The 22,670-nt window shown below is 46.0% G+C and overlaps 1 protein-coding gene across 1 annotated transcript in view; it reads right to left on the bottom strand.

Annotated features, from left to right (window-relative positions):
- Positions 1 to 22,670, bottom strand: part of KIF15 (kinesin family member 15) — a 322,611-nt gene that overhangs the window by 125,585 nt on the left and 174,356 nt on the right. The window contains exon 11 of the mRNA XM_085631096.1: positions 7,754 to 7,877. Within this exon, the coding sequence (XP_085487222.1) occupies positions 7,754 to 7,877 (124 nt within the window). The remainder of the gene's footprint in view (positions 1 to 7,753; positions 7,878 to 22,670) is intronic.

The raw sequence follows: 22,670 nt of genomic DNA, 5'->3' as shown, positions 1-22,670 counted from the left end.
TGTATTGGTGCTACTTACGATTACTTCTGTGCTACAGTATTGTGTACTCTGTGTTTATCTGCGTGTAGCAGATACTATGAAGTATTTAGAGTGTTACAATAATAAATGCATATTTTTATAAACTACTGTGTGGTTCCCCTTTCATTTAAACAATACAATAAGATTGCATCCTTGTAAAACAAGCTGCTTAACATTCCTTCAAGACTAAGCCTGAAGGCTGCTCTCCACAGAGACAAATTGTATAGCTTTCTGAGGTTATCTTTGACCTCTTAAATCACCATAAGGCTTGTTTGGACTGGCTGCCCACTTTAACTAGTGGACAGCATATACCAGGCCAACTTCTCACATGAACGTTTACACATGACTTAGTTCAACCGTTTCATGACAGACGCCACAAGAAGGGTGCCCCATAAAATTACGTAGCTCGTCACTTTGTGAGTATTCCTTTTCGAAGGGAAAAATGCATAGCCTGCGATTGAAGGACTGGTTTCTACTCCTGGGTGTCACCCACGCCTGTCCCCAGAAAAATATTTCTTTCCGTAGGTGAAAACAGTGCGAGCTTGGGGCTCAGGGGCAGGCTTACTGCTGCAACAGGAGGGTGTATAACAAGACAACAGATTGTCTAAAAGAGGCCGTAATAAACATGACGGACCTAGAGACCTGCAAATGAGAGATAGGAACATCGTAGCTTCACCAAAGCATTTTGTAAGATACTCAAGGGTGGGGAAAGAAGAGGGCCTGATCACCTCGTGCTCCTGCCCAAAGCTCTTTATTCCCAGCCTAGGCCTAATATATCTTCCGTTATTGTGGCTCCAGGCTCCACCTTCTCAGTCCTTTGGCCTCACCTTGTATCTTTGCTTCTGCAGTCTTTTGAACCCTGTTCCTCGTGCCAGTGCCCTGTGCTGTTGATTTCATACCTCGAGGAGGCTTCAGCGGCTAATTGTGCACGTCTGGCAAGTTTACCTGTCCTTTGATCACAGGAACTACTTGGCCTGGTTTCCTTCCATGTCGGCTGGGTCAAGGTGCTAAGGTAATACATCTCCTGTAGAGTCTGGGGGTGTCTGTATGTATCAGTTTGTCAAACGGGTTTGCCTGTGTTGCTGCGTGGATTGATATAGCCAGGCTCGGTCCTGAGGTCTACCTTTACCAGTAAGCCAACACACACCCTGGACCATATTTACAGCCAATGCCACTCTTTTCTTTTGCCAGGCACTTTCCTTGTAAGATGATCCTCTCTGGAAGATACTTATTGCAGCGTTCCTCTCGTCATATAATCCATTCTTAAGTCTCGCATTAAGCCTTTTAAACCTAATGTTTTCATTAGAGAATATTGTGTATATTTTTCTAGTTGCCATCCCATTAGAGAATATTGTGATATTTTCAGTCTGTCATAATGAATCACCATATGTACTCTCTCAAGATGCTTTATGTTCTTCTGCCTGTAACAGGTCATCAAATTATTTTGTAATGTTACGTGTATTAGTAGAGCACTCTTTTTACCTGTGATGATATTCTGGTGCTGAGCAGGCTTGCACGCCTGGCCTTGTCTAGGGTGTCAGAACCCCTTTCAGAGGGCCTGGGGCATGCAGGGGACACTGGGTCCAACCATGTTGATTGAGGCCTTTTACTCCAGATGTCCAAGGGCTCAACCTACTATGGATCTTGAGCCACTGGGACAAGTACCCCTTCTGAAATGAACTCACAGAAGCATGGTCGGCGCAGTCCAAGGCTCCTTGGGTGTGGAAACAGGATAGTCAACACAGGCTCACAGCTCAACATGCATGCAGCAATAAACCATTGTACAGCTACATACTTACTCATATGTGTAGGAGGCTGGCTTAGGATATGGTGCATACTTATTTAAGTGAAGCATCTTTCACTAATCCAAGCAACCCTTATGGTGATTTTAGTGGTCTTTGATAACCTTTGAAAGCTCTCAAAGTGGTAGCTGTGGGGAGCAGCCTTCAGGCTTAGTCCAGAAGGAGTGTTAAGCAGCTTGTTTTACCAGTTGTAATCATGTAGTGTAGGTTAAAGGAAAAAGAACCACACAGTGTAGTAATAAAAATAGGTCTATTTATTACACAACACTCACTAACACATTGATATATCTCCTACCTGGAGATATCAACACACATATACAAAAATACTTCAATTGCAAGAGGAAAGTAAGCACAATACACAGTGATCTCCAGGGGGAGCCCAAACCAATGTACTAAAGTGGTGGAATGCGAACTGAGACCCAAGTCGGGACTTGGACCAGGAGACTAAGAAGAGCTGGGGGCACAAGGAACCACTCGAGTTAAGTACCCAGGAACCCCACAGAGGCTGTGTGCAGAGTGGAAACACAACGGCGTATTATTATTTTATAAAGTTTTATATTGCACGAACTTGACCCAAGAGGGTATCAGAGCGCTTTACATTAAGGATCGTTGCGTTTAAAGTTACATCACTTACAAGAGCATAGTAAGGTACAGTACACAAACAATGTTGCAAGAATTCATAGGCGGGAGGGGAGGAAGGAGTAATAGCAGGGAGACGAGGAGTAACTGTGCCTAATGTCCGGCTGGGTAGGTGACGGTCAAGGGGGAAACCAGGGCCAATCTCCTTATTAGCTGTCTAGCAGCTCCACCGGGCATCAGCCATGTTGCTCAGGTCTCAGCGTTCAGGAAAACCAGTTTTGAGTTTATTTGATTTGAGAAGTTTATATAGCGTTGGCTAAACCCGGAGGTATCAGAGCGCTTAACCAGAGGATCGTTGCATTACAGGGAACATCTAAAAAGGTTTACATAGCACTGGCTAGACCCGGAGGTATCAGAGCGCTATACCAGAGGAACATTGTGTTACAAGTTGCATCAGTTAAAATAGCGTAGTAAGGTGCAGTAAACAAACAACGAGGTTGAGAGAATTTGTAGGAAAAGAGGGGAGGAAGGAGCAATGGCAGGGAGACGAGAAAGAACTGTGACCAATGTCCGGCAGGGTAGGCGACAGTCGAGGGGGAAACCAGGGCCAATCTCCTCATTAGCTCTCTAGCCCACCGGGTATCAGCCATGTTGCTCAGGTATCAGCGTTCGGGAAAATCCGTTTTGAATAGATACATAGGCTACAGTAACAGAGTCAAGTAGTGGAAGAGCATGTCCCCGCTAGCGGATAGAGATAAAAGAAGGAGGTGGGGGGAGGGAGTAAAAACAAACCAGAGAAGGAGCTGGGGCTGCCTTTTAGGCAAATGGGGGATGTGTTCAAGGTCTGGACGGAGTCCGGTGGTGGGGAAAACTATGGCAGCCATCTTGGGGTTAGGCAAGGGATTCAGACTCTATATCTGATGTGTATTATTCCTGTGCCAAGGTTTGCTGGATTCCGTGTGCATCTGCATCACCTTTAATTTATTGCTTTGTCCCTTCACTTGCTGTAATTGGGCCCATGAACTGTAGGAGCGTCATGACCGGGCACCAACTTGGGGTCAGGCAACTGGCTCCTCCGCTTCAGACCTCTATTACTTGGGCCCCCCCTTCCGGATTCTCTCGCTCCTATCAGGTATTTTGCGCCCGTTTCAGTGTGGGCTGACCCAGGATCGTCGCCTGGCTCTCGGACTGGATCCCCGGCTTTATTCTCTATGCGGGCGCCGCTACTCTCCATACCGCCCCACTTGCCTTCAATCGGACTTTGTCTCCGCATGTAAGGTATCTGTTGTGCCGTGCCTGCCTCAGACTTGGTCGTGACTTGTTTTCAGAATCTCTGTAGCAGCGCCAATACTGTGACCCACGTAGTCTCAGGGATCCGGGTTCCGCACTGTACCTTCATTTTCCTCCTCTGCCCGCGGCTCAAAGTGCGGAGCTCACCGTCTGGGCCAGTGGCATGGGTACCGGCAGCTATCACCGCGTATCTGTTTAGCGGTACCGCGTACTCACTACAAGTCAATGAGAAAGTCGCGGTTGCAGTTTTAAAGAAGGACCCTTCCCAGTTGACCCTGAAGAAACCCCGTGGAAGACAGACAGTTGGAGAGTCACCCCACCCATGGTTATCCCAGGAACCAAGATGCCTACACCAGGAAAGTCGGGTGAATAGGTGTGAAGTGATGTCGGAAACCACAATGGGCCACAATAGCAGAATTCAGGAAATATGCCGCAGGAGAGGACTGTGCAAGAGTCCATTGGAATTCAACGTGGATTCTGGAAGATGTGAAGAATCTGCAAGCAGAGGAGACAGTCTATGCCACTCAGAGGTGACCAGGAGACACGAAGACCAATGCTCACCAATGTCAGATGGGTCAGACGTGTTGACAGTGACCATGTCACTGCAGCTGTGAGGACCAAACAAGACTGAGGAAGACCAGGTGCCGCGTTCAAGTTGTCCCACACCGGAAGTCGAGAACCAGGGGGTGTGTCTCCAGCGGGAGCACCAACAAGCCCTGTCAGCTGCAACAGCCGAGGAAAGCGAAGAATGAGCAACATTGGGACAAGCAAGGTCCAAGGGACTCACCACGAGCAAGAGAGTCAGAGCAAGCACCGAGGACGAAGGCACAGATCTCAACATGAAGGAAGGCCCATGATGTAGAGGATGCAGTGACGACCTGTGCTTGGCAGGAAGGACGTGCTGTAGCCCGAAGATCTCTGGGGTGCAGGGCCAACAATCCTTGGCAACATCAAGTCGACACAGCACACAGGGGTTTGGTCCCAGCGGTTCCAACGAAGGAAACTAGCCTCAAAATTGCAGAGCGGATAGGTCAGGCCTCGAGAGAGTTGCAGAACCACCACCTGTGTTTGAGCCTTTCGAAGTCCATGGGACGTCAAGAGCAGCAGACCGCTCAGCTTTGCTGCAGTGCCTGCAGATGCAGGCGAGCGACTCCTTCACTCCAAGGGATATTTCTTCAGGTGTCCTTGATGCCAATAGGTCTTTTGAAAATCCTGAAAGAAGCCCAGACAACGAAGAAGACTAGCAGAACAGTGAGACCAGGAGTAGCAGAAGTCTTCCTTGATGCAGTTTCAGTTCCAGGCAAAGTCCAAGTGTCCAGACGGTCGAAGAGTGACATGGTTCCAGTCATGAGTCTAGTCACACAACGAATCTGAAGTGCCACCCACAGGTAAGGCCCTAAGTACCTTAGGGTATAGTGTTCCAACGACTCTGGAGTCCCTCTCACAGATGAGGGGCTGGACAGAGGGGAGGATACTCCCATGTCCTTTGTCCAGTTTTGCGCCAGAGCAGGAGCCAAGGACTCCCAGAACTGGATCCAACTTGAGTATGCAAGGAGGGCACCAAATGTGCCCTTCAAAGCAGTCTAGCGGCACTGGCATGCGCCTCACCCCAGCCCAATACACTAAGTCCTGTCTGGGAGGTGGTCACACCTCCCTGCAACAGAAAACCTATTATTCTATCTTCCCCTGCTCAAGCTTAGCTGAGCTGCAGGGGAGCAGAACAATGTCTAGTCAGCAGCAGCACTAGAACCAGAAAGTCTGTAACCGGGAGTACAGGGGGGTACCCCCAAGGGAGCCACCCAGTACATGGGATCAATCTTCCAACACTGGAATCGGTGTTTGGTTATGATTCCAACATGTTTGATACCAAGCATGACCGAGATCGGTGCAGCCACTATATAGTTAGACTTTTCGTAATGACTAATGTCCACTATATGCATTAAATTGGCTGACCGTGCTTACAAAGCCTGGACAATCAACTCCGGGGCTTGTAGGGGTGTCCTGCTCATGCAGGGGAAACCTTACACTTATAACGAAGCACCCTGCCTTAAGGACTGAAAGGCCTGCCATAGGGGTGACGTATACGTTTTAAGTGCAGTGACCTCAGATAGGAGGGAACATATCTGTTGTGAGAGATGCAAGCACCAACTCACACAGGCTGCAATGGTAGGCCTGTAGTCACAGTGAGGCCGATCCAACGTGCTCAATGCCTCATAAAATATCTGCTTGGTTCACATTTTTATTGACATTGCAACACATACGAAGCATAATAAATGTATGAAGGAAAAAATGCAACAGTTCTCATCCTCGGGGAAATGAGAGGGGGTTGTGTGATTCTACTACAGTTTCATGCAAAAACGATCGCTACGGGTAATTTTTCTTTTGCAGCATGAATGTATTCTAGATTGACATGCTGTGCTCCAATGTAAAGCAGCATTCACACTTGTGGTGGGTGGTTTGAAGTGAGAGCACTAGAAAATAGAGGTTTTTAAATATTATCTGCCCACACCAGCCATCTACCTTGCATGAAAATCTACACATGAATAGGGTGTGAACAGTTGATCAAGTTGCATCCTCGCACATATCTGATAAAATATTTAACTACTTACTTCCTTTGCAGAATATGATCTCGGTCAACAGTGCAGGGATTTGCAGACGAAGCGGGACATAAACACACTGAATAATCCATCCCTAGTGACAGGCTTCCTAAGGAAATGAGGAGCACGGTTGACACAGAGCTGGTGTCTCTTCATCAACGGTTTGGAAAGAGCCGGTCACCGTAAGATCGGCTCCTTCGTGACACCGTTAGAAATATTTTTCATAAAAAAATTTAATTATGAAGCACGTTGTTTGCCATTGTATAACTATTTTGAAATTATGTAACTCGAGGAACTTCAGGAAGAAAGTTATGCAATTGTCTCACTGAAAGGCACGAAGATACAAGAAATTAGCACTTAAGGATGTAAAGTGTTTTAGTAGTTTAAATGTTAGTGCTCTATTCAAATAACTGCTAAAACGAGAACAAGGATATAAACATACATTTGCAAGAACAGCAACATTTTAAATGTGCAAGTCAGAGACTACATCATTATTTCCACCCCGCATGAAAAATATTTAAATTTGTAGGGTTTTTCGTTACTGCCAAGGAAACAGGTACCGTTACCAGCGCCCCCAGTCCATACGTTGCTGATATTAAGACAACGTGGGCAAAATATTGCAAAACAAAACATGAAAGGTAACCAGGTAACGATTGTAGAACCAAAGGAGCTGACGACGTTTCAAGTGCAACATTTTTACAGACGAGTTCGGTTTTAAATATAAATGTTTTGTGGTGATTTAAGAGATGGCAATTTGTGTAGCAGGCACATCACAAGTAATCCAGATTTCTGAAACATGCTTCCCGACTTATCTCTGTAAAGTGACACCACAGTTCTGGTGTTACTTCCTTATTTTCTGATCATTTAAAATTACTATGCTTACAGCAAGATGTGCTAAACAAAAGGGGAAAAGCTCTTTCAGGACCTATATACTTTTAATTTGAGACTACAATAAGTTCTCATCCAAAGGAGAGGTCCCCAGAGACTCGACAATAATTGACATAATTGTTTTGTTGTTATCTGTCCTGGAGACTATGTCAAACAACCAAATGATCAGTGCTATATTTTAATATGAGTATGATTGATGTATGAGTGAGAGTATGATTTGTATTTTTATATGATTAGTCACGGGATCATGTGTTAGGGTGGTTTTTGTAAATTGCTCAATGCGAATATATATGTGAATAAGCAATGATAGTAATAGAATTTTTTTTTCTTTTTAATGAATATGCATAAAATTCAAAAAAATATAAATAAAAACTGTTAATAAATACATGTTTCTTTTTGCTTAATTATATCTTTTTGATGATGGCAGGTGAGAACTTATTGTAGTCTCAAATTAAAAGTATATAGGTCCTGAAAGAGCTTTTCCCCTTTTGTTTAGTTCTTCCCCCTTTCTCTTGGACCTGAAAGTATGTTTTAAGGGGGGCCTTGTGCTTAGATTTACAGCAAGATGTGCTTTCTTACCTCTAGAAATTGTCACATCTTCAGGCATTTGACCAGAAAGTAATTGGGCAAGCTGCTCCTTCAGTTTCTTCACCTCGGCCTGAAGCTGAGTAACATTGCCTTGAGTGTCTTCATTCACAACGGCCTAATGCAAAATGAACAGAGCAAAATTGAGGCCTTTGATAATACGGATAGTACAACGAGAAGAAAAGCTATTTCAGAAACGGGCCCCCTTCTCAGCCATGGAATCTTTGACCCTTGACCAACACAAATTACATCCCACTGCTTCATTTTGGAGTAATATGTACTGCGACCAAATGAAACCCTTCCTCCAACATAGAATTGTGATTGGCACCCCAACAATCTCTTTTACGTGGGAAGAGGTCAGAGATTTAATTATTGAGCTGCCTAAGAATAAAGCTCCAGGCCCTGATGGGATCTCCCTGGACTTATACAAATCCAATGTACCACTTAGAACCCTATCGATCACCATTAACAGTAATGCTGCGGTTAGGCAGTCACTACTACTACCAACGTATTGGTAAAAATCAGTGACCATGCCACTATTGTATAAGGGGAGTAAATACGACTCTAGTTGTTATTGTCTTATTTCTTTGATATGGACTTTAGTCAAAATAACTAGGTGGATGGTTCTAAACAGGTTGATGACATGAGCCAAAGAAAGCAATATCCTGTCAGACATACAGTATGGTGTTAGACCCGATCTATGGATCGTTGGCCAAAGTCTAAAACGTCATCCTATCGTCCCCAGATTATACACAGTCGTTAAATAAGGATCCATTCATTTGGCCTTCAGGGATCAGAGTTCAGCATTCAATAGGGTTAATAGGAACATAACTCTGGGGCATAATACTACACAAGGGATTCGAGGCCAACAGTTGTAGGCCATTTGGTTATTGGTTCAGGGGGATAAACACCCTTCTTAAAGCAACAACCATAATCACCGACAGGATGAGCTACTAAATTAACCGGTACTTACCTCTCTGGTAGCTTGGCACAAAAGCAATCAGTCTCAACTTACTTAGAGGCAATGCGTAAAGTATTTATGCAGTATACAAACAGTAATAATGTGAAAACACAACACAATAAAATACCCACACAAACTTAGAAAAATAGAGTAACATTTAATAAAAAAAAGGCGGCCAAAATGACAAAAATCCAATCAGTAGAACAGAACAGAAGAATTGCAATTTCAAAGATTTAAGGTAAGTATAGAGCTCAAAAACTGCCAATCGTGGTCATCTACTCATACTAGACTACAGGAAAGTCACAAGTTCACGCCGACCGGCCTGGATTGCGGTCTGGATACAGAGGCCAAGTTAAACCTGCTGAAAAATGTACCTTCTCCAAATTCGACGCACAGAGTCAAATTGGTGGTGCAGGAGGCTGCGAGCAGGGAGAAAGTTGTGAATGGTCGCTGCTATAGCACAAAGAGCAGTCCCGGTATAGCAGACTGTTGTTGCGCAAACATTCTGTCAGGCATCATAGACTGTCTCTGCTAGAGCTTTGCATCAGAAGTCACTGAGAGCTGTTGATGCTGTAGTGCAAAGTGCAGATCTCACGCTGCCGGTCATCTCTGGTGGTTGCTGTAGAGCAAAGAGTTGGGTTCACCTGTGCTTCACGTTGTGGGCAGCGTGATCTCTGCGCGGATGGGCCCATTAGCAGTCGCAAAAAGCCCAACACTAAAAGATGTTTCCTGTTCTTTGCAGAGGAGCTGCACTTATGCCACCCCAGAGTCCAAGACCTGGAAAGGCACCTAGTTAGGATCACAGTAGCAGATGCTTTGGAAGGTCCAGTTGTAGTTACAGACATGTCCAGATGCAGTAAGTCAGCTGGGCAGGTATGCCTCTGGAGCCTTTTGTGACCTTGTAGCTCAGAACAGGTCAGTCAGCCAACCCATGGAGTTACTTCAGATCTTTCGCCATCGTGCGCGTTGCTGGACAGCTTTTATTAGCATTTGGTATACTTGTGGACATACCTTTTTAAAATTGCGCCGTATGTAATCGCGCTGCTGTTATTCTCTACTCACCTAGCGTTTGTTTGGGGCAGCAAGCAGGGGCATAGTTTAGGCTTACCTGCACCATAATCTGTGTCCTCACTCGCATTTAGCGGGATTTTAGTTAGTGGGGTCGGGGTGTTCCGTCTGCCATCTTGGTTGGGTGCTGACGCTGGGCCACTTGTAAGCGCCATCTTGGTAGGGGATAGAGGCTCTAGCAGCCGGAAGTCCGTGCATTGGAGGGCTTATTTAAACGGCTTTGTAAACGCACTGTGCAGATCTTTCGCCATCGTGCGCGTTGCTGGACAGCTTTTATTAGCATTTGGTATACTTGTGGACATACCTTTTTAAAATTGCGCCGTATGTAATCGCGCTGCTGTTATTCTCTACTCACCTAGCGTTTGTTTGGGGCAGCAAGCAGGGGCATAGTTTAGGCTTACCTGCACCATAATCTGTGTCCTCACTCGCATTTAGCGGGATTTTAGTTAGTGGGGTCGGGGTGTTCCGTCTGCCATCTTGGGTGGGTGCCGACGCTGGGCCACTTGTAAGCGCCATCTTGGTAGGGGATAGAGGCTCTAGCAGCCGGAAGTCCGTGCATTGGAGGGCTTATTTAAACGGCTCTGTAAACGCACTCTGCAGATCTTTCGCCATCGTGCGCGTTGCTGGACAGCTTTTATTAGCATTTGGTATACTTGTGGACATACCTTTTTAAAATTGCGCCGTATGTAATCGCGCTGCTGTTATTCTCTACTCACCTAGCGTTTGTTTGGGGCAGCAAGCAGGGGCATAGTTTAGGCTTACCTGCACCATAATCTGTGTCCTCACTCGCATTTAGCGGGATTGTAGTTAGTGGGGTCGGGGTGTTCCGTCTGCCATCTTGGGTGGGTGCTGACGCTGGGCCACTTGTAAGCGCCATCTTGGTAGGGGATAGAGGCTCTAGCAGCCGGAAGTCCGTGCATTGGAGGGCTTATTTAAACGGCTCTGTAAACGCACTCTGCAGATCTTTCGCCATCGTGCGTGTTGCTGGACAGCTTTTATTAGCATTTGGTATACCTTTTTAAAATTGCGCCTTATGTAATCGCGCTGCTGTTATTCTCTACTCACCTAGCGTTTGTTTGGGGCAGCAAGCAGGGGCATAGTTTAGGCTTACCTGCACCATAATCTGTGTCCTCACTCGCATTTAGCGGGATTTTAGTTAGTGGGGTCGGGGTGTTCCGTCTGCCATCTTGGGTGGGTGCTGACGCTGGGCCACTTGTAAGCGCCATCTTGGTAGGGGATAGAGGCTCTAGCAGCCGGAAGTCCGTGCATTGGAGGGCTTATTTAAACGGCTCTGTAAACGCACTCTGCAGATCTTTCGCCATCGTGCGCATTGCTGGACAGCTTTTATTAGCAATTGGTATACTTGTGGACATACCTTTTTAAAATTGCGCCGTATGTAATCGCGCTGCTGTTATTCTCTACTCACCTAGCGTTTGTTTGGGGCAGCAAGCAGGGGCATAGTTTAGGCATACCTGCACCATAATCTGTGTCCTCACTCGCATTTAGCGGGATTTTAGTTAGTGGGGTCGGGGTGTTCCGTCTGCCATCTTGGGTGGGTGCTGACGCTGGGCCACTTGTAAGCGCCATCTTGGTAGGGGATAGAGGCTCTAGCAGCCGGAAGTCCGTGCATTGGAGGGCTTATTTAAACGGCTCTGTAAACGCACTCTGCAGATCTTTTGCCATCGTGCGCGTTGCTGGACAGCTTTTATTAGCATTTGGTATACTTGTGGACATACCTTTTTAAAATTGCGCCGTATGTAATCGCGCTGCTGTTATTCTCTACTCACCTAGCGTTTGTTTGGGGCAGCAAGCAGAGGCATAGTTTAGGCTTACCTGCACCATAATCTGTGTCCTCACTCGCATTTAGCGGGATTTTAGTTAGTGGGGTCGGGGTGTTCCGTCTGCCAATCTTGGGTGGGTGCTGACGCTGGGCCACTTGTAAGCGCCATCTTGGTAGGGGATAGAGGCTCTAGCAGCCGGAAGTCCGTGCGGCGTTATACCTTAAATAGGGATGGGTGAACAGGCGCGCAGCGGATGCGCGCAGCGGTCGCGCCGTAGACGCGCCGGAGGTGCGCCAGAGGTAAGCCCGTTTGCGCCCGTTCGCGTCCCGGGCGCTCCCGGCGCGCACGCCGCCACTCACTTGGTAGATAATTACGAGGACTGTAATAAGGTATCATATTGTATGGGGGACGTAGGTCAACATCGGCTATGGTTATCATCTCGCAGGAGTCTGTCCTGTGGTTTACTAAATGTTCGTTCCCTCGTTAAGCACCATGCTGAGATAGCACTCTTAATAGAATCCCTACATTTGGATATATTATTTGTTACTGAAACATGGACTACGGTGGACTGTGGCTTGGAACTCGGTTGGGCTTGCCCACCAGGCTATCTTATAAGACACACTCCTCGAGCCTCCGGCAGGGGGGGAGGAATAGGCTTTATTTTTAAAGAATCTATCTCCCTTGTGGAATTGGCAGTAAAAGAAGTGCCAGGGTTTGAGCTCATGGGCTTTTCTAGCATGATCCAGGGCGGCACTCTGTTTGCAGGGTTGCTATGCTACAGGCCCCCCTCCTCGACCATATCCTCCCTTCAGTCATTGGTTGATCTGATTTACGATCTTTCAAACTCCCATGCTAAATTTTTAGTATTGGGAGATTTCAACCTCTGGCCTTCTGGCCCTCAAGATCTGGCATATAGAGAACTTTGTCAAGCGTGTAGTAACATTCAACTTATACAGCTGGTTTCATTACCCACTCATGTTAAGGGGCACACGCTAGACCTGGTCTTCGCCGAGAGGGAATTGGTCGTAGTGAGGGAGGTCCTGGAGCAGTGTTGGACCGATCATTCATTGATTATTATGTCCATTGTTCTGCCTGCCCCGTTAAAACCAAACAATCCAAGTGTCCTCAAATTTAATCGTCAATGGGCTCGCATTTTAAGGGAGCCGGTTCGTCCCATTCTTCTGCCTAAGGGCTTTTTGGTGGAGGATAGTGTGGATAAGAGCTACTCTGCCCTCTGTCAGCAGATTTTGACATCTCTTGACGAGCTGGCCCCTTTACGGAGGGTGAGGGATAGACCTAGAGGTGCTAATGCCTGGTATAATGATGATTTGAGACAGCATAAGATCCGCTGTAAACAGGCTGAGCGTACTTGGAGGAGGGGATATAAGGAATTGGATAGGGTAGCATATAAAGGAGCCTTGCAGGTATATAAGACCCAGCTAAGAAGTGCGAAAGCAAAGTTCTTAGAAGATACCTTGGGGAAGGCCACTAATAAATCACAGACCCTATTCAAACTGGTTAACACCTTATCCAATCCATCATGTACAGTTCCTACCATCCCGGCTTCTCAGGATCTGTGTGATTCTCTGGCCCTTGCATTTGAGGAGAAAATTAGAAACATTTTGAAAGGACTTTCAGTGCCTGGACAGTTGGCATTGTCGCTACCTTTCTCCTTGGAATCCTCTGGATCCTCGGCGTCGGTATGGGATAATAACAAGGTAGATTCTCCTTGCATGCCTTGTTTCCCTATTTTTTCGCTAGAGGAATTTGGCGTTCTGGCCAATGGAGTATCCTCAGGGTCACCTCTTGACCCAATGCCTCATAAGATCTGGAAGGCATTTCAAGACTAGCTGTTTCCTCCACTCTATTCTATCTGCTGTCAGTCATTGATGACAGCGACAGTCCCAGATAGTTGGAAGTTGGCAATAGTTACTCCATTACTTAAAAAGGCCTCTTTAGATCCCTCATGCTCAGCCAACTATAGACCCATCTCGCTTTTACCATTCGCGATAAAAATCCTTGAGAGATGGGTCACGAGAGCCTTGTCCAACTTCCTGGAAACGAACTCCTGTCTGGATGTAGCCCAATTTGGCTTTAGACCGGCCCACTGTACTGAAACTGCATTGGTTACAGTATTAGACGATCTGCGAACGCGTGTCGACAGGGGCAAGTCAGCTTTTCTGGTGTTGCTCGACATGTCGGCCGCGTTCGACACTGTTGACCAGGAGGTTCTCTTGAATCGTCTCCAAAACGTGGGAGTGACCGATCTGGCTTTAAAATGGCTAATGTCCTATCTCAGTAACAGACAGCAAGCAGTGGCGTTACCTCCATTTCGCTCAGCTACGCGACAGGTAAACCAGGGTGTCCCTCAAGGGTCGGCGGTTAGTCCGATCTTGTTTAATCTATATCTCCGACCCCTGATAAAATTAATCAAGTCATTCGACATATCAGTCATCAATTATGCCGATGACACTCAGTTGATTTTCTCATTTGAGGGTAGCGAGACTGTCTCGAAGGACACTTTCCATCGTTGCATGTCGGCCACTGCAGAGTGGTTGCGAGCTAATGCACTTCAATTTAATGGGTCAAAAACGGAAGTTCTTTATTGCTCCTCTGATCGCTCTCCTCGCGCATTACCGGATGATTTTTGGCCAAATTCTATCCCGGGTTCTGTGGAAGCCGCTAAATCGGCTCGCAACCTGGGAGTGTTGTTCGAACCTGGCCTACAGCTGGATGCTTCAGTAAATAAGACCGCAGCGACTTGTATGTGTCTGCTTCGTGCTTTGCGCAAAATTTTGCCATTGCTTCCTCAAGGTGCGAGAGCAGAGGTAGTGCGTAGTACCATCCTCAGTAGGTTAGACTACTGCAACGCACTACTTATAGGAGCTCCTAAAATTCTGATCCTTAAACTGCAGAGGATTCAGAACATGGCTGCGAAACTGGCCTTGTCGCGACCACGCTCTGCTTCCTCTTCAGCGGCTTTAGCGGATCTACATTGGCTGCCGGTGCAGCAGAGGATTGCTTTCAAGGCACTATGCCTTGTATTTAGAGCGCTGCATGGATTGGGGCCAATCCCTCTTCAGCATCTCTTCTCATGGTATCAAACTGCCCGACCTTTGAGATCGTCATCGGCGTTTCTGGTGAGGGTTCCTAGGATCACTAGAGTAAGGATGGGTGGCCGTGCTTTTAGCTATACGGCCGCCACATTGTGGAATTCTCTACCTCTGATACTGAGGAGTAGCCAACATCTGCTGTCCTTTAAAAAGGATCTTAAGACCTTCCTGTTTCCAAGCGCAAGGTAAACATCTCTGATGGTTTGATAGGATCTCAGCGCCAGGATGCCCTTTGGGTGACAGCTGCGCTTAACAAGAAATAAATACATACATACATAATGAAGGGTGCAGGTCCAGTCTCCCTTTTCATACAGCAGGGCAGGCCTCAAGGGGCCGGGCAGGCCTCTGGCAGCAGGGCAGTCCTTCTGTAATGACCACAGTTCCAGGAGTGTACCGAAGAGTGGATCTGAGAGTCTCCTTTTAATATCCAAGGCCCAATTTGAAGTGGAAGAAACTTCTGGTGTTTTCAGGTGTATGGAATTTCCGGACTCTCTGCCCTGGTCCCAGTCTTGCTTAGGGCATAATAGGCTAGTGTGAAGTCTTTTGTGTGTGAGCTCGGCCTAAGCCTTTGAAGTGCAAATGTGATACAGGACAGCTTTATCCCCCCCCAACCTGCCAACACTCAGACCCTCTATTGTGATATCAACTACACACACTCATGTGACCCTGGAACAGGCTGCAAGCACCAAATGGTGAGTACATGAAAATGGCAACTTTCTAAAAGTGTCAAACACAAAAGGCGCGTGATCCCGTTAAGGAAATAGGGGGCAGGATCTGTAAAAAGTCAATACACAGAGACCCCTATACAACTAATTGTTCAAGAGTTACTTGGGCTGCGTTACCATTCTGTGCCTAGTCTTGTTAAACATTTCATATTATTTAGACAAAATTAGACACTTCTTTCTGTTGTATGGATATACGCTGATATGTGAAATATCATTTATGTGTTTGATCGAGTTATTTGTCTCATTGTGTTGAATTTTAATGTGAATACACCACAAATATTATATAATCAAATTAAGTCTTTTGTGGACATAAGGATAAGTTACTTACCTGTAATCCTAGTTCTCTTCCAGGGGTATACTCAAAGTCATAAGCACTGAATAATAATCCCCATCCATGTGCGGGACCCCGGAGCATATACAAAAATACATATATATGTGTATGTTTAGAACCACAAGTACATAGTACTTCCAAAAACATACATATATACATGTATACACATACAAATATGCAGCATATAATATGTCCAATAGACTAAAAAGCCAAAATTACATTGATTTCTACTGTAAGAAAATAATATCACATGTAAATAATGTAACATAGAACATATACTGCAGTAGTGTTCAACAACAACCCTTTATTTTCATAAAGAAAAACAGGTAATTGCAGGCAATTTGTTATTAGGCTGAATAGATGAATAATCATCACCGTATAACAAAAACTGGCACCTTGCCTTTAAGGCTTCAGAGAACCTGGACACCATGCCTTTAAGACCTCCAGGAGCCCCCTGCTCCCATCATGCACCACAGGTGACAGTTAAGCCAGTTCTTTTTGTACGGCGTACTAACATGTAGTAACCAGGATATCAGATGCAAATAACACATTATCATACTGTTGATGCTCATCCGGTGAGGCGGGAGGGTTGCTTATGACTTTGATGAGTATACCCCTGGACGATTACTAGGATTACAGGTAAGTAACGTATCCTTCTCTTCCAGGGGATACTCATCAATAGTCATAAGCACTGAATAGAGTAACAAGCCCATACCCACTTCCTCAGGGATGAGCAAACAGTCACAATCAGTTTCAACATAGCATCTAACAAGTAATTATCCAAACAGATTTTGGAGTGAGGCTTGCCCAAATTGGGCATCCGCCTGTGTATCAGAGTCCAAATAGTAATGGCGTGTGAAAGTATGCACTGAGCGCCATGTGGCTGCTATACAAATCTCTGTCCTAGGAATGTTTCTAAGAAGAGCTGTGGTAGAAGCCTTTCCCCTGGTGGAATGGGCCTTAGGCTTGGCAGGAAGGACTCTATTGGCCAATTGATAGGAAAAGGATATACAAGACTCTATCCACCTAGAGATCGACCTATTTGAAGCGGCAGAGCCAGTATTTATGGACCCATAGATTATAAACAGTTGGTCCGTTTTCCTGAAGATTTTTGTTTTGTCCAAGTAAAATTTCAAAACCCTCTTAAGATCCGTGGAGGGAACTTTCCGGAGGATTTGAAGGATTCGGAAAGAAAGTGGGGAGAGTGATTGTCTGGTTAACCTAGAAATCCGAGACTACTTTGGGTAGAAAACTCGGATGCGTTCTTAAAACCACTCTGTTTGCATGAAAAACAGTATAGGGCTCTTTACAGCATAATGCTTGGATTTCACATACTCTGCGAGCAGAGGTGATAGCCACTAAAAAAAGCAGCTTTCCATGTCAAATGTTGTAAAGAAGCTCTATGAATAGGCTCGAAAGGAGCACTCATCAGTTTTGTTAATACAATGTTGAGCTCCCAAGGTGGCAAAGGAGCTCTAACTGGAGGGTAAACCTTTTTTAATCCCTCGATAAAATCTTTGACCACAGGGATTTTGAAGAAGGAAATTTGTTTAGGTGATTTTCTATACGCTGTAATAACTGCAAGATGCACCTTAATAGAGGAAAATTTCAAACCAGATTTGGCCAAATACAGTAAATATGGTAAAAGCACACCGTTCCTGACCCCGGACGGGATCATGTCCATTGTTCGTGCACCATAAGTAAAACCTCTTCCACTTAAAAGCATAGGATTGTCTTGTGGAAGGCCTCTTAGCCTCTTTAAGAATGTTCATACATTCTGGAGGTAATTCTAGATGTCCATATTGAAGGACTTTAGGAGCCATGCCGTCAACCGCAGGGATGATAGATTGGGGTGGAATACCTTCCCTTCATTCTTGGATAGTAGATCTGGCCGGCATGGTAACCTCCTGTGTGGGACTACTGATAGCTGAAGGGGATCCGGATACCACCACTGGTGCGGCCATTCCGGAGCTATCAAAATCATCCTGGAATTGGTCCTGTAAAACTTATTGATCATTGTGGGAAACGGAATTGGTGGAAAGGCGTACAGTAATATCTGAGACCAATTTATCAAAAGGGAATTGCCCCGAGATCCCGGTTGGGGAAACCTGGATGCGAAGACGGGGCATTTTGCGTTTGCCACGTCTGTAAACGGGTCGATGTCTGGCGTTCCCCATTCTCGGTAGATGCTTTGAATGACATCGTCGTTGAGACCAGTCATGCGCTTCGACGTATTCTCTGCTCAGGGAATCCGCGTGGACGTTGAGTCCCCAGAAGATGCATTGCCAGAATGTTCAAGTCTCTTGCAAGAAGCCACTTCCAGATGCTTTGGGACTCTAGGGAAAGAGGCCTCGATCAGGTACCTCCCTGTTTGTTTAAGTAATGCATGGTGGTCGTGTTGTCGGTTTGAATCAGAAGGTACTGATTGAAGTGACGGGTATAATGATTTGAGAGCTAAGTGCACTGCTCTCAACTCCAAGAGATTGCTATGGTAAGTTTGTTCCGTCTCCGACCACAGGCCTTGAACTTGAAGAACCCCCATGTGAGCACCCCATCCCTGGAGTGAAGCATCTGTGACTACTGTTTGTGCAGGAGGGTCCAGGTGAAAGGGAACTACTTTCATGAGATTGGATCTCTTCATCCACCATTTGATGGAATCTTTGGCCGATTGGGAGAGAAGCAGCTGATCCTCCCAGCGCCCAGACACTTGCATCCATTGGTCTCCCAGAGATTGCTGCAACGAACGCATGTTCAGCCTGGCATTTGGTACGATGAAGATGCATGATGCCATCAATCCCAGCAGTGATGACACCTGCCTGACTGTGGGATACTGTGTGAGAAGAAGGTTGTGGCATTTATCCTGAATTGAGGACAACCTCTCCTCCGAAGAACACACGCTTGCTTCTGCGGTATCCAGTAAGGCACCCAGATAGTGGATCTTCTGAGACGGGTTGAAGATTTATTTCTTGTAGTTTACATGAAGGCCCAACCTGTTTAGCAACTGCAGACAGTACGAGAGATGACAGTGAAGCAGTGAAGCAGAACAGGTGACGAGCTCTTCAGAAGCCAGTCATCCAGAGAGGGGTATATGAATATCCTTTGCGTGCATAGAAAAGCTGCCACCACTGCCATGCACTTGGAAAACGTTTGGGGGGGCTGATTTGAGCCCGAACGGGCGAACTTTGAACTGAAAATGTTGGGCAAACACTTGGAATCGTAGAAATTTGCGATGTTTTATGGACACTGGAATATGAAAGCATGTGTCCTGTAGATCTATTGCACACATCCAATCTCCCTGATGAAGCTGAGAGAATATTAGATGTAAAGCCAACATTCAAAATTTCTCTTTGCGAATGTACTTGTTCAGCAGTCTTTAGTCAAGTATTGGTCTGTATTCTCTGGTAGGACCTCTTTTCTGAACCAGAAAATAGCGAGAAGAAATCCCTTGTTTTCGTTGTGGAATAGGGACCCTTTCTATGGCATGCTTTTTTGGGGGAGCACGTTTACTTCTGCTTGTAACAAGTGGTGTCTTTGAACAGGCTTTTGCTGTGGAGGAACTGATGGTGGTGGGGATTTGAACCTGAGCAGATAGCCATTCTGCACAATTTTCAAAACCCACTTGTCCTTGGTTAACTTCTCCCACTCCTCCAGGTGCAACATAACACTTCTTCCCACCGGAGTGGTCAACGGGAATGGAGGAAGCCATCCCTCATAGTTTTGCTGATGGTTTGGGAACGTTAGGCTGTTTAGTAGATCCTCTCCCTCCTCCAGGTATTCTTTTTTGATAATCGGTCCTGGATTGACCTTGACCCTGATTTTGCGTGTTCCAATGAGGGGTTTGAACCCTCTGGTGAGAGGAGCGTCGATCATAGGGACTGTTGATCTTCCTTCTGGAGTTTGTCTGAGAATCTCGCCAAGGAATCCCAGAGAGACTTATCGTACCGACCCAGCAGGGCGGAAGCACTAGCCTCCTTCATAATAAAAGCCGAAGAATTGCATGTTCGTTTGCCCAGAAAATCCATATTCTTGCTGTCCTTCTCTGGTGGGGCAGTAGAAGATGTAGCTGAATGTGCCTTCCTGGCTGCAGCCACTATCACCGAGTCTGGAAGTGGGACTTCACGAAGAAAAAAACGGGTCCTGCTCTGGAGCCTTATATTTCTTGGAAATCCTGGTGGGAACTGAACCCACTGTGGCCGGGGTAAGGATGGTCTGCATTGCAGGTTCTAGCAGACCTGGAGCCAAAGGAAGCAGAGGCTTTGCAGAAGACCTGTGATGTAAAGTTTCAAAGAGCAATGATTTGGAAACTGTTGGATTATACATAGTGATATTGAGCTTGTTGGCACCCCTACAAAGGACTTCATTAAAAGTTCCAAGATCGTCTATCGGGGACACCCTAGATGGGGGGTGTGGTAGACAGAGTAGGAGAATAATCTCTAATAGAAGCTCTTGTTGACGTAGTTGTTGTTGGAGATCTACGTCTTCTCTTAGGAGTAGGAGAGCGGCGAGATCTTGGACGCCCTCTTGATCTTGAACACCTTCTCACAGGTGATCGAGACCTTCTTGGGGACCTGTGTGGAAGGGATCCCCCAGAGGCTCTGGGTTGCGATAGAGATTTGGAGAATTCTGCTCCCGGAACTCTAGGTAGCACTTTCCAGTGTTGAATACTCTCCAGCCATCGAGGCAATAAGTTAGTAGGAGACACTTCGCTTGGAGCCGGAGATCCCTCCGGTGTCACTTGTATAATGTTGATTCCAGGAGAAGAGGACACTTCTCTCAACGTCGACTGTTGTGTCCTCGAGGTCGACCTTGGTTTTTCTGGTGCGTCTTTAGAAGTGGCAACAATCCTCTCCCTCGACGTCGAACGTTGCCTCGACGTCGACCCAGATAACGCCACCACCGACGTCGACCGCTGTGGAGACACACTGGAAGATACAGGTCTCTGCAATGATGCTCTCGACGTTGGTCTCCTCGATGCGATCGTGACCGTCTTCTCGATGTCGGTGGGTGCATGGTACTTTCGACATCGATTTCCTCGTCGCCGATCGTGCCCTCGACGTCGACCATCTGTGGGTCGGGGAGGGATTTCTGGTCGAACCTCTCGACGCCGACCTTCGAGAAGGAGGCTGAGATCTCAACGTCGACCGGTGTCTAGTCGTCGACGTATGTTTCAACGTCGACTTAGACCGGTCTTCACTCGCACACTTTGAGCCCGAAGTATGCCTCAACGTCGACTTACTTTTTGTCGGCGACGGTTCTTGTCTCGACTGCGATTTGTCCCTCGACGTCATAGAATGGTTTACTCACTTTTCTGACGCCGATTTCGACGCGGATGGCGAGCACTCTGGAATCGGCTTTCTTCTGGAAGCAGGTGAAGCAGATCGACCCTTCTTATGTTGTCCATGAGAGGAGGGTTTCTTGGAATGAGACTAAAGGCCAGTTTTGGTTTTTCCTCTCTATCAACGCATGAAGTCTGATCTTTTCTCTGTCACGCAGAGTTCTTTTAGAAAATTGTTGACAGTAGTAACGCTTCTGTGGATTGTGTGAGGATGACAAACACACAATACACAGAGTGAGGGTCGAATTTCGCCATCTTCTTCCCACAGGAAGGACATTTGTTAAACAAAGCTGGCATTTCTGATATAAAAAGATAGTAAAAATGTCAGAAAGTAGTTAGAAAATACCAGCCAAGAAAAATGTCGAATGAAGTAGTAGAAAATCAATTTGACTGAAAAAAGTCCACAAAAAAACAAGCTCAAGCTCCAGGATCCTCACAGAAGGAGCAGGAAAAAAGAACAGACCTAACTGTCACCTGTGGTGCATGATGGGAGCAGGGGGCTCCTGGAGGTCTTAAAGGCACGTTGTCCAGGTTCTCTGAAGCCTTAAAGGTAAGGTGCCAGTTTTTTGTTATACAGTGATGATTATTCATCTATGCAGCCTAATAACAAATTGCCTGCAATTACCTGTTTTTCTTTATGAAAATAAAGGGTTGTTGTTGAACACTACTGCAGTATATGTTCTATGTTACATTATTTACATGTGATATTTTCTTACAGTAGAAATCCATGTAATTTTGGCTTTTCAGTCTATTGGACATATTATAGGCTGCATACTTATATGCGTATGTTTTTGGAAATACTATGTACTTATGCTTCTAAACACACACATATATATATATATTTTTTTTTTTTGTATATGCTCCGGGGTCCCGCACATGGGTGGGGATTATTCAGTGCTTATGACTATTGAGGAGTATCCCCTGGAAGAGAATATATGTTCACAGGAAAGAATATCCCTTGTTTGCTTAGAATATTTGTTTCTCGAATGCAGGCTTGGATTCCACCAGACAGTCTTCGCCCTCCTGGCAGCAGTACTTCTTTGCAGCTCTCTATTGAAAACAACAAAGGTTTCCGACACCACTTGACCCCTATGCACCCGGCTCCTCTGGGATAGGCAACACAGGTACCTCGGTACTCATTGGTGAGTTGGCCTTAGAACCTTCTGTTCCAAAGGGTTTGCTCGAAGTCCTCTTAGAAGTGTCCTTAAACTGTAACTTTGCAACTGCGACTTTCCCATAGAGTTGTACGGAGCACGCGTCCGTGTTTCCTCACTGCACCCGTCCTCCGTGGGCTCCCTCTGTCACTCCTCTGGGTGGTTCCTTGGGGTCCCAGCGATTCTACATGCTCTAGGCACAGTGTCTAGTCAAGTCGTTGTTGTTATACCATTTTTTTAGTATATGGTTTGGTCTCCGCCTGGATCCCCCTGTGTATTTTGCTATTTACGAATGTTCTCTTGATTCAGTATTGTGTACTCAGTGCCCTAGTCTCGTATAGAGGCTAGTAGAGAGTGTTATATTAATAAAAACATATTTTTATACAACACTGAGGTTCTCCTTTCATTTAGTCATTTAGGAGGTGATATTCTGGTAAAACAAG

This window comes from Triturus cristatus, chromosome 10 (genome assembly GCF_964204655.1).
Source record: "Triturus cristatus chromosome 10, aTriCri1.1, whole genome shotgun sequence".
Classification (NCBI taxonomy): Eukaryota; Metazoa; Chordata; class Amphibia; order Caudata; family Salamandridae; genus Triturus; species Triturus cristatus.
Note: the sequence above shows the minus strand (reverse complement) of the source record. Positions and strands in the feature narration are given on the sequence as shown.